The sequence below is a fragment of the Cydia strobilella genome, chromosome 21 (genome assembly GCF_947568885.1).
Source record: "Cydia strobilella chromosome 21, ilCydStro3.1, whole genome shotgun sequence".
NCBI lineage: Eukaryota > Metazoa > Arthropoda > Insecta > Lepidoptera > Tortricidae > Cydia > Cydia strobilella.
In genome coordinates this window covers 4,074,912-4,087,581 of record NC_086061.1, presented here as the reverse complement: position 1 = coordinate 4,087,581, position 12,670 = coordinate 4,074,912, and the positions used below count along the sequence as shown (strand labels likewise).

Here is a 12,670-nt window from a genome sequence, read left to right as displayed (position 1 = left end):
ATGTTTTTTTGTCATTTTATTTTCTAAATTAAACGGCGGAGCCATACATTATTCAGCTTTAAGCTGTGCTCGCGAGGTCTACAGCTCACGACTCACGAGCTAGTCTAGCAGCTTTACAAAAATAAATATTCAAAACTATGGGAAACAATTACAGTGTGGAGAATATATAGTTCTTTCGATTTCGAAGTCAAAAATCTGATTTGTTCCATTTTTCAAGAAAATGGGACGCATAAATAGAATATACATAATAATATAATAATAATTTAGTCCCATTGCTGGGCACAGGCCTCCTCTCACACGCGAGAGGGCTTGGGTTATTGTCCCCACGCTAGCCCAACGCGGGTTGGGGACTTCACATACATCTTTGAATTTCTTCGCGGATGTATGCAGGTTTCCTCACGATGTTTACCTTCATCAAAAAGTTTGTGATATTTCCGAAGTAAGTTCCGATAAAAGGATTGGTTAAGAATAAAGAAAACAAAGATGCCAACAAATTGGGATCGCGTTGACCGAGCGCTAGTGAAGGTCTCCGTTTCAGCTTGGGCAAACGACCGAGGCAAAAATGCTTTCGAATGTCCGGATGTTCTTCTCTGCAGGTCACATTTCTTAACCCATTCTCGTGACATTTTGTGAGCAATGTGAGGTTTGGTAGTATAGATAAAATAAGAAATAAGCAGTTTTGAGTTATTTACAATATTAGTGGTGGTAATTGCTATAACTGTTTCAAATTTTAGGTATCTATGTCAAACGGTCTCTGAGAAAAACGCATTTAACTGATTTGCAAGACCGAAGTGTTATAAGTGTTATCCCATAAGTGTTCCGTTTGTCAAAACAAAGTTTCGTTCTCATTTCGTTTTCTTTTAATGTTTAAAATGACAGAGACAGTTACCCTACTGTCTCTGTAATTTTGAACATCAAAAAAACTTTGAAGCTTTAATCTTATTTAGGGATTACACCTGCAAGTATTGTTTCAAAAACTACTTGTATACAATGTGTGGCCTGTAACAGGAGCAAAAAATTAAACTGTAGGCTGTACTCCTCATACCGACCAACATTTGTTCAGCGACTTTTAAAAATAACTTGTGTTTTGATTTTTAATACACTAAAGTTTTTTCCAAGACGCAATGCATTGCGAATTTTGTTATGTTTAAGGTGTGACAGACAACGTCAATTACAATGATAATGGCGTACATTGAAGATAATATTTATTTTGTATGAAAAATACGAATTATTTTTAAAGAAAAATACGAAGTCTAAAGTCTTCATTATTTTTAAAAGTCACTGAACAAATGTTGGTCAGTTTGAGGAGTACAGCCTACAGTTTAATTTTTTGCTCCTATTATAGGCCACACATTGTATACTATGTCTATGGGCCCACTGACTATCAGTCCGCCGGACGATATCGGCCTGTCAGTTGTTCGAAACTGTCAAATTTTTGTTCTAACTGACAGGCTGATATCGGCCGGCGGACTGGTAATGGGTGGGCCCCTTTAGGGTTAATAACACCTGCAAGTGCAAGTATTGTTTAAAAATAGATTGAGCATTAATTTAAATAGCTATTTCCTATTTTATGAATAAAATATACGAATTACGAACACGTGTTAACCCAATATCGTTCGATAGAATGATGAGTCGCATAATTTGACACCGGTCTGGTTACACACAGCCCAGTTCGAACGTACACTGACATCAGAATGATATATAAAACATGTTATTTAGTTATTGTTCATTTCGCTCGTAGCTTTCCAGTCATGTATGCGCGGGCGAAACGCACGATGACTAAATAACATGATTCATAAATCATTCTGATGTAAGTCTACGTCCGAATTGACATAGGAGGTTTATATTGACTAAATCGGTATAGTAACAGTGGATTGTTTGAAATTGTACTCATTGGAGGCAAAATGTACGTGAACGTGCCTATAGTAGTTGATGGAAAAGACGTGTGGTTTGTATGTCTTGTGCTGGCAAATAGGGTGCAAAAGTGTAAAGTGTGTTCATGAAAGTTTACTTAAAAGTTATGACTGAAATAAATATCATACACTAAAGAAAAAGTGACCAAGTCCACCGGTGGCCGAGGCGGGAATCGAACCCGCGTCTTCAGCTTACGCGGTTAAGGTCCTGACCTCTAGAAGTCTAAACCACCCGGCCACAGCATCAGACGTTAGCCGCGTAAGCTGAAGACGCGGGTTCGATTCCCGCCTCGGCCAACGGTGGACTTGGTCACTTTTTCTTTAGTGTATGATATCTATTTCTGTTTATAATTTATAGCACTGTGACTACTTAAAAAACACTAATCAAAATAATTCATAAAAATAATTTGATTTGTTCCCTAGTTGAATTTTAAGTGTCGCATTTTTCAAAAAGGTATCATTTATAAGAAATCTTATAAGGTGCATTAGGGTAATTACGACGTCGGGTGTTTGAAAATCTACCAAACTACTTCACTTCATACTTTGGAAGCACTGTACTGCAACGTAGGCATCTTGCTTACCGTTGCTACAGTAGAAATAGCTTCTAATTAAAGCTGGCTCCAAAATCAGGCAAACTAAATTGACAAGTCAATATGCACAAATGATACCACCTTGGAGGATATAACCAACGGAGACGCCATGTCTGTAATTTGCTGTACAAAAAAGTCTGCTAATTTTTGCGGGGGATGGGAACGTCAAATGTATACGTAACGACAAAATAGCCATGTCAGATAAACGTCAGTTCATACATTGTGTATGACCATTGGCCGACTATTTTCGACAGAGGGGAACGCCTGTTAATGGCTACTCCGTTTGGTTATATTCTCCTAGGATACCACAGTTTGGCCAGTGCTGTTCATATCGATATTTTCAACAAAGTTTGAATTAGAGCATATCGCGAGAATTCACCGCTAGGGGCACTACTATTGCGCGGTCAGTTCAAATGCAACTTTAAGTAATTTTGTTGAGTTATTTTACAAATGTTCCTTGGTATTTCGAAAGTTGTGCAATTTTATAGTAGTATAATAGAATTTTGTTGAACTAGTATATTTTCTATCGAGATGTGCTAAACGCGTGCGCCCGTGAGGGACAGAACATACGCAATGCGGCAAAATTAAAAACACGTTTTAACATTCTGACAATAAACCAAAAATAACCAACGTAATTTGGTCGGGTTGTTTGTTGCCCACCATAAACCATACTAAATTTACGGTGGGGAATAAAAAATATGTGATACTGTGACAGGAACAAACAATAATAACGCCTTCTCAGCTACTCCTACTGAAAGTTCCATAAGAGCATCTCGTTCGGTCATCCCTCGGCTCTACCATTTCCTCTCTATACTATGGTACCTCTATGGAATTTTAACAATAAAAAAAGTAATCGATGAGTTCGATCAAGCAAAACATGGCTCATTTTTATAAGTTATTTTTTTCATATTTTTAGCTTTTGTGTAAAATACTGTACCTATCTGGGATATAATGTTTGAGAAAATATTAAAATGAAAGGGGCCCTGGTCCCGACCGTGTCTCCACATAAATTTTATTTAAATAAAAAACTGATACATATCTTCTATTTTCTTATTTTATTCAGATGTTTCTACCATAGACAAAAGTATAACAAAAAACCTAAAGTTTTGATAACTTGTGTTCGGTTATGAACATATAATAAAAAGAAAAACACAGCTTACACACCTGTCGTATATGTATAATGCGTATTTAGGCCACGCGTAGTACAAGTTATGGTAACGCAACAATGCATGCGCATGGGCAAGTAGCGTGTTTGTTTACGCGTGACGTCATGGGTGACGTTGAGACCCGCCTAGTGACGTAGTGGATAGTTCCAGTTTACGAGGAAAATTGAGAAATTTCAGGCCGTTTCCTGGAGTGCAGAGTGTAGAATTTTCCAGTTATTTATGTTTTCTTTAAGGAATACGTTTTTAGGGTTCCGTACCCAAAGGGTAAAAACGGGACCCTATTACTAAGACTCCGCTGTCCGTCTGTCCGTCTGTCACCAGGCTGTATCTCATGAACCGTGATAGCTAGACAGTTTAAATTTTAACAGATGATGTATTTCTGTTGCCGCTATAACAACAAATAATAAAAAGTACGGAACCCTCGGTGTGCGAGTCCGACTCGCACTTGGCCGGTTTTTACTTTTAGGGTTGCGTACGACAGATGGTTGGTAGAACCATATTACTATGCCACTACACACTATCGCTATATTTCAGGAACCAATTAAGCGACAAAATCCGCTTTCTCGCAACTGTACGTTTCTCCATGAAACTTAATGCCTCGCACAACTAAACTATGGATTGAATCGTCACCCCCGGTATTTCCGAACCGATCCGACCTTCAAAGTATCAAGAAAAAAGCCTACTCCCACCTTAAAGCACTTACTTACAACCCCTCTGGTGTTACAGGTGTCCGTGGGCGAAGGTAATGCTTACTATCAGGCGATTTGCCGTTTGCCGTGAGCGATGGCGGAAAGATGCGGCATGAAACTCCAATGAAAATCCAAACAATTTCTCGGAGCACTCCCTTTTATACATGCTTTGACGATCGGTCTGGCCTAGTGGGTAGTGACCCTGCCTGTGAAGCCGATGGTCCTGGGTTCGAATCCCGGTAAGGGCATTTATTTGTGTGATAAGCACAGATAGGTATTTGGTTCTGAGTCATGGATGTTTTCTATGTATTTAAGTATTTGTATAAGTATTACCCAGGTAGCAAAATGACGTCAGCGACGTCATAATGACGGCATTATTACGTCATTATGACGTCGCTGACGTCATAATGACGTATAAATGCTACTGGGGTATATATATCGTTGTCTGAGTACCCACAACACAAGCCTTCTTGGGCTTACCGTGGGACTTAGTCAATTTGTGTTAGAATGTCCCTATAATATTTATTTATTTATTTATTTATAGAAATTGCATCGCTTAGGCTACAAAAACAAATAGGTTGAAAAAAAAAAACTATAGCAAAATTATTGTTATGCTATGATGATATGCAGTTAGGTAAAGATGGGGAAAAAATTGACGACTGTAACTTATGACTATAAAAATAATAACAGTTTATCTGTAACTTATAAACTGAACGATATGCCAGATCATGCCAATAACGACGAGTAGGTAAACAATAAAAGGTTTTTATCCACCATGTAAATTAATAACTAATTAATATAATTACATAAGTTTTTTTCCTGGCGCCGATAGCCCACGTTCGTGCCGTGTCCGATGTTGAGTCGATATCACGTGCTATCACTATCAGTGCGTGATGATAGAGAGGTGATAGCCATCACGTGTGGTGATGACATTCCTGGTTGTAACATGTTTGGGGATGGTGGGGTGTGGTCACGGGAAGCTTAACCAGTTGAGATGGGGCTATTAAAGAGTGTTGCTAGGAACATAAGTCTTTGAGTCTACATTTGAAGATCTCGACTCATGCTTACTCTGCGCTCTATAAACTTTCTTCAGAATGTCGAAATATACTAATGAATCAGGCGTTACATTGCGGAAATCCATTTTAATTAATACCAAAATATTACTTTGCTAATCCGCGAAAAGATAACGTGCTAGTCAATCAGTGCTAACCCGTTATACTTACTTGCGTATTTTTTTTACATGCAATTAATGTTCCCACCCTCCTTCCGCAATAATAAATACCCAAATAAATTTAACAAACCACCACCAAAAGAACAATACTCGACACGTGTTTCGCCTCTCTACGAAGCATCCTCAGGAGATGTTGACTATCAGGGTGAGACAGACGGGGTTGACTTCACCTACGCTCTTCAACCTGTATGTTAATGGACTAATCGAGGCGCTCAGTAGAACCCATGTCGGCTGTCATGTTAATGGAGTTTGTGTCAACAACATAAGTTATGCGGACGACATGGTGCTGCTGAACGCGTCGGTGTGAGGGCTGCGTAAACTGTAGAGAATTTGCGAAACGTATGTCTCAAATCATGGCCTTAAGGGTCTCCGGCAAGCCCGGTTCTCCATACAAACGTAGTTCCGCTCTCATTTTAAAACGACTAGCTAGATTGCTCTGAAACATTGTACTTACAATAAGATAAAGTATATCTAGTCTGCCTCGTTTGTGTAGCGCATCAGGGATGTTCGCGTCGGCGCGCGTGGAATGTTTCTATACTACCATGCGTGCACGCGCAGCATCCCTGGGCGCCGGGTGCGTGGCAGTCCTAACAGCATCCTACGAATGATAGCGGACAGGGCTGACTATCCCTACTTGTCGCACTGTGAGGGATTGCATTCCCCCATCAGTGTTGTTTTATTTTAAATCTAAGTTCTCTGTACATACTTACCCCTTAGATTGTAAGTTATACTAATAAAAATGTGTCCATGTGTTACACGCAATAAAAATATGCATTCATTCAATACTTATGATATGAAATCAATTTTTCTATGTGTTCTTATAGTTCTCCGCTATCCAGGTTTTTAATGGTCGGCAACACTAACATGCGTAACAAGCGTTTTAGCGGTAACTTCTAACTACCAATTCCACACGCTTGTTTGCCACCGAAGTCAAATTACTTATAAATATGATTTAGTATTTCGAGTAAAGATCTCAATTACCAAGAAACGCGCATACCACGGTCATTACGTGCTTCGCGATACAAACAAAAACGATTCATAAAACGAAAGAATTCATTAAGACAAAATGGGACGACCGCCCAAAAACCGCCTTCCATACAAACGTACTCCCCATTTTCCTCTCGGGATATTAACATTATTGAAAATATTTTAACACAGCTTGATGTATTTTAATTTTAATCATAGATAATAAAAATAATAGTGAGTGAAACCGTACTGATCTAAATATTTTGAAATATGTCTCATGATAGTTTAGTGACGTTTTTGGTTGAAGAAATGTCAGGAGAGTTGCTTGTCGACCGACATCTTGGTGATATCGCAAGTATGTAAGTTAAAAACATTACAATCTAAGTTTAGCTTAAGGAAATGATGTAACAGTAGGCAAATATTTACATATTGAAGTAACTTGTTTCTTAAAACCGGTGTTGACATTTTTATAGAAAAATAAGATAGGTTTTTTTTTAACATACTGTTAGAAGTATTAGAACAAATTAAATTATTTTCAGAAAATACTTTAAATAACCCCATAGTGGCAATTATCCCGGTTGACCCTATACATACTTATTTTTGCGCTACGCTATAATTTAATTTCAAATAAGGTATTGACAATGCTTTTCCAAACCGAAGATTTTTTGGAAAGTTTTAATTTTAAGTTTTTTGAAGTATTAAAATAATTAAAACTACATTTTATGGAAAAACATATTATTGACCACTGAACCTATCGAAACCACTCAATGAAGGTGTACAGAATAACCAATAAAAAAACAAATCCGAAAAAGATCAGGAACCGAACTTTATAAACGAAGCTTTCATGAAACAATCACGAAGCGAAGTTCGTAGCGCCGAAGTCCGTAATCACAGTAAAAGTACAGTGGAACTCGAGTGCTTCCTTCCGGGGCGGCCGGCCGGCGCGCGCGCTGCGCCAGTCCGCGCCTCGCCGCCGTCGCGTCCGCACGCGCCCTCTCTGCCCGCTCCGCACAAACACACGCGATCAGTGCCAGCGACGACTCGGATACCAACCACGGTGTATGTGATTAAGTGACGGCTTCCCAGTGCTTTGAAGTGGAGGCTCGGGCCGCCGGCGCCGCTGGGCCCGCTTGCGGCCCGGGCGGTGGGATGGACTCCCCACAGATGTACGATGCGACCGGCGCGCCTCCGCCGCCGCCGCAACCCGATCTCAAGAAGGTCGGCGATGACAAGCGCGCGCCCTTTCCGCCCCCGGATCTGGACGAGCTCAATGGCCAGGAGATCAGTCTGGACCTGCAGCACCTCATCGAGGACCAATTCCGGGGAGAGGAGACCATGGCGCTCTTCCAGGAGATCCTACCAGGCGGCCGCTCTCCGCAGCAGCGACACTTCACACGGACCACTCTGGCTTACATGCCGCAGCCGGTACATTCGGGAGCATCATACGCGCCTGTACCGGCTACCGCGGCACACGAACAACAGCCTCCTATAAAAGAGGAACCGCCTGAGCCACATGATTTTAGGCGAAACGTCAGTTGCGCTCAATATACAGGCCAGTACAACCCCCAACCGCCCGTAGGCGTCAACGGTCCATATGGTGGAGGATTTACCTCCTTACCACCGCTCGGAGCACCGCTTCTGCCTCCCCTACTCAAACACAAACAGACCCCATCGAGACGCACCTCCGGAAAGTCCGTAGACAAAGGCACAGATGAATACAGAAGGAGACGTGAGCGCAACAACATAGCTGTCAGAAAATCTCGCGAGAAAGCTAAAGTGCGCTCTAGAGAGGTAGAAGAGAAGGTGAAGACCCTGTTGAGGGAGAAAGACGCGCTGCTGAAGCGGTTGGAGGCGGTGTCTGGGGAACTGAGTTTACATAAACAAATGTACGTGCATCTGATCAACTTGAATCACCCGGAGATCACGGAGCTGTGCCGCTCCATGCTGCAGCTCGGGGCGCCGCACGCGCCCGACCACACACTCTGACCATAGGTGAGTGTGTGTTGCGTTGTCAACTTGTTACAAAAATTTGTGTTTGTGTGTGTGCCCTCGTTTCAGTGTGAGCGCGGAAAGTCGTAAATCACATGGTGAATAGAAAAAAGGGTTTTTTATGGATGAGTTACGTAATACATTTATTGCATTTGAATGTGTGCAGTGTTTGTATCGATTGGATCTGTTTTGCTGTGTTTGGAGTGATTAAGACGTTCCAAATTAGTGAGAATTCTAATGGCCCTAATGAGGTGTTTTTCGGAAATCGCCATCAGCGCAATGATTAAGTCTGTGTTATTAGGAAGCTTAATGGAAACATTACATTAATGAGTTAGCTTTCTTTTTAGTCACCGGCTCACGTGTGAGATTGTTGTAATAGTTGGCGCGAGAAAATAGTTATTCAACGATTATGAATCAAAGCACGTGCTTTTCAATAATAAAGTCACGTGTGAGTTAACTAAAACATTGCCTGCTGCAACCAGAGAAACTAAATCGAACCCACTCAGTACAAATTAGAGTAAAAGTAAACAGAAAACCGCTTTTAAACTCTAACTATAGCTTAAGTTGTATGAAGGTAACAAAATAAATTCGCCATAGATCCGATTGTGAATGTGATTTAATATGTGTTCAAAATGCGAAAGTTTTAAATGTTAAGTTGTATGAAATTCATTTGCCAAACGTCAATGTCCAAATTGGGTTTTGCAATTATGTATACAAAAATCAAACTGGAAAAATAATTTTCAAAAAAGTTCTTCTTCGTAACTTTATTATATCCATAATAACGCACTACCTGTACTGCCCGTTTTTGGTTGATGTAAAAACCTCATTAATAAGTGAAAACTCCCCACATCAAAGACTACAATAAACTTTAAGGAAATCTTGTACTCCAATCGCAATGCTCTAAAGATACCATCGAATTTCCCAAACACCGACAACGTGACCAGAGACATGTTCTACCCGAATCGCAAATGTACACCATAAACGTAAAACTATAGAGTCCAAAATTGAATACGAGTACAGCATGAACAAGGATTATGGTAACCAAATGTACTGTCGCTTTCTAAATACAAAAATGGTAGGACCTGATGTGATTGGGGTTTTAAAGAGACATTCATATGTTAAATTTTGGAAGAAAACACATGTTGAACTGTTGATTTGAAACAAAATTTAAACATTGGTTTATGGATCAAGAGTGGTTCCTTGGGAGAAGTTTATGTTCAGTATCTAAAGAATTTCCGTTGATTAAGATTTAGCATTGGTAATCTTACACTTTCATCTTCCTCGGCTTTCTTTCAGTAAGGTTTTCTTTTTTTTTTATTATGGCTTTCCCCTCTTGTAGGAGAAATTTCACCAATGACGACGTTACACGAAATACCAAGCACGATAAGAATGTTCGGTGTAAATGTATGAATTTTGTTTTAGCTTCCTTTCGTTAGTATTTACATGTCAACTTGGGCTCATAAATATAGAAATTAAATTTTCTAAGATTGCCATGAGAATGGTTTAAATTAAACGATTGATTACCGAAATTATCGCAAAAATATATAAAATTTGTTGTTTCAATAAAAGTAGTTGGTTCACAAACTGCGAAAATGCAAAGTTATAAACGTAGAGAAATGTAGATGTAAAATCACAAATTGCAATTGGGTCAATTAGTACATCCTGCAAACTTGCAAAGTATGCAGTTCGCAAGTGTAATGAAATGCTAACAATTATAGTAAATTCTGCCGCGCTAAACATATTGACCGTATCTGCTTTCCAAAACTCATTCAATTTAGCACCTTGTTCCCATTGTAGAAGTTAGGTAGGTATTTGTTTGGGCTATCAATTGAAAATGCGGCGAATTTGCTGCGGCACGCAATTTTTTTTATCAATTTATTTTTTGTTTGCTATCATTCAGTAACTTTCTAATCGGTTAAGTGCATTTTGACGTATTTGGGATGTGATATTTGATAGCGTTGGAAATAAAAAAATAAATAAATTAAATATGAGACGAAGAAAGTAAATGTAATACTTACTTATGAGTAATATTCTTAAGAGTACCTAACAAACAAATGCACATAGAGATGTACGTGTCTAAATCTAGTCTATAATGATTTGGGTAGTTTCATTCATTTTTACTTTTTGACTACATACGTTTAACAAACGAGTTAACAATATTTATTCAATCGAAATGAATAAATACACAATAAATTATTGCTTATTTATCACCTCTTCTTCTTCTTCTTCCTGCCCTTAATCCCAACCCAACTTCATTTGGGGTCGGCCTTCTTATTACTCACCAATCTTGCTTATTAGTTATTAGTCACCAATGTTTAGCATCGAATCTGACTATAGCTACAATATTTTCTCCTATTCTAAAACTTCGTCTGTATCACACTTTATGCAAGTTCTTTCATCCGTTTTAATCTTATCTTTATAGGTATACAATTTTCTATCGTGTTTTACAACTTTACAAGGAGTAAAAATTATATTTGTTTTTGTATACAATTTGTGTTTACATATTTTATATTTTTTATAGTCTATGGAATCTAGACTAGGACCGGTATTTTGGAATATCACAGAAAACAGATCAATCAAGAACTTCTTATAATCACTAGACCTTTTTTTCCAAAATTTCTGCATTCTTTGTACCGCGGGGTGAGTGACTCAAAGATACTTCGGGCTCGGACAAAAAAACGCTACTCCATTTTGCACCCACTTCTAGGCTGGTTAGATCATAATATCTTGTAACTTTCTCTTAAGTCCATGGTCATTTTAAATTTTTATCTGATCATCAAATATGCCTACCTACTTTATTTTATTATACCCGGACCTATCTCAACAAAAAAATGACCAGTGACATGCAATATTCAACAAGTCATATGGAATTCGGTCACCGGGTACATTCGCGACTATAACTCTTCCGAATCGAGAATTCAGTATTCAAATTCGTTTGTGCAAAACGTCTGCTTGCAACTTTCGTTTTCACTTGTCACCTTTGCTCTTTGATACTCGACTCTATGTGGCTTGCTCTAGGTCCCCTTTTGCATGCAATTGCCAAAATTTTCGCTTGCCGCGTCCTACTTTTATGCTTTCCGACATTGTAACTTGTTGGTTTTAATTTGAACTATTTATTTTACGTATGAACGGAACAATCAATAGTGTAAATGCAGGTATTATCGTCTCGAACGTGTAGTTATGTTTTTAATCGTTAAAATCATATGGTGTACAAGTTACAGAATCAGTTTCTTTTCACTAAGATAGATAGCAGCAAAAGGGATAAGCGTTCTGAGTTCAAATCGTAACTTCATTATTTTATTTCATTTTCATATTTTCTTCTTTATTAGTTCCCCTTCTTCTTAGATTTACTTATTTCCTAATTTATTCTATTAATTATTTATCATTATCATTTTCTTGTACAAGTAGTAGCACCTTTTCTTGTATCATCTATTAAATAACATTTACCTAATTAAAAATAAATCATTCTATTAGGTACAGCGAAAGTGGTGATAACTTACTTCTGACGTCACAATGGTCATATCCGTGTGCTACATGGAGTACTAATTTTGAGTTAGACAAGTTACGACCAGTTCGGATTTTGCTTTGATTTCTACTCTCACTTGAGATGACTAATAATAGTAATAATTGTTTAGACCGTGAAGTAATCCAATTTTTTTTGTTCATTTTGTACCTTGAACGACCATTCATAAGTCGTAAGGGATTAGAATTTTTATCACTTGTCAGATTTCAAGTGGTCTAAACATAAAATTGATTGACTGTATCAAAGAAATACCGAGCAAAATGTTTACCGTTTCTCCAAATCAGATATAAGCTTTTAACGCACTTTGTCTGATAAGGTGCAGGCTAGAAATTAGAATCATCGTTTGTATACCTACCGTGATAACACGTTAAGAGTATAAGTAGGTAATGACCACGAAATCGGTCTACAAATAATATGCTACTCATACCTAAATAAAAATTATCATAATGCAAAATAACGGAAAGAGATAGGCACATAATTAAACCTACTTTACCGATCTGATGACGCCAGTGAAAACGAAGAACAAACTGACGCAGCATTTTATATAATAATACAAATTAAACTCATGAATGGGCAAAGTGAATTCACTAATGCAAATGTAAT

At 38.5% G+C, this 12,670-nt stretch overlaps 2 protein-coding genes across 2 annotated transcripts in view; both read left to right on the top strand.

The window, feature by feature from the left end:
- The window catches only part of LOC134751013 (uncharacterized), a 182,143-nt gene that overhangs the window by 34,195 nt on the left and 135,278 nt on the right, over positions 1 to 12,670 (top strand). The gene's annotated exons all lie outside the window — the stretch shown is intronic.
- Positions 7,502 to 12,670, top strand: part of LOC134751027 (CCAAT/enhancer-binding protein-like) — a 30,031-nt gene continuing 24,862 nt past the window's right edge. Inside the window, exon 1 of the mRNA XM_063686358.1 lies at positions 7,502 to 8,547. Within this exon, the coding sequence (XP_063542428.1) occupies positions 7,705 to 8,541 (837 nt within the window). The 5' untranslated portion in view covers positions 7,502 to 7,704 and the 3' untranslated portion in view covers positions 8,542 to 8,547. The remainder of the gene's footprint in view (positions 8,548 to 12,670) is intronic.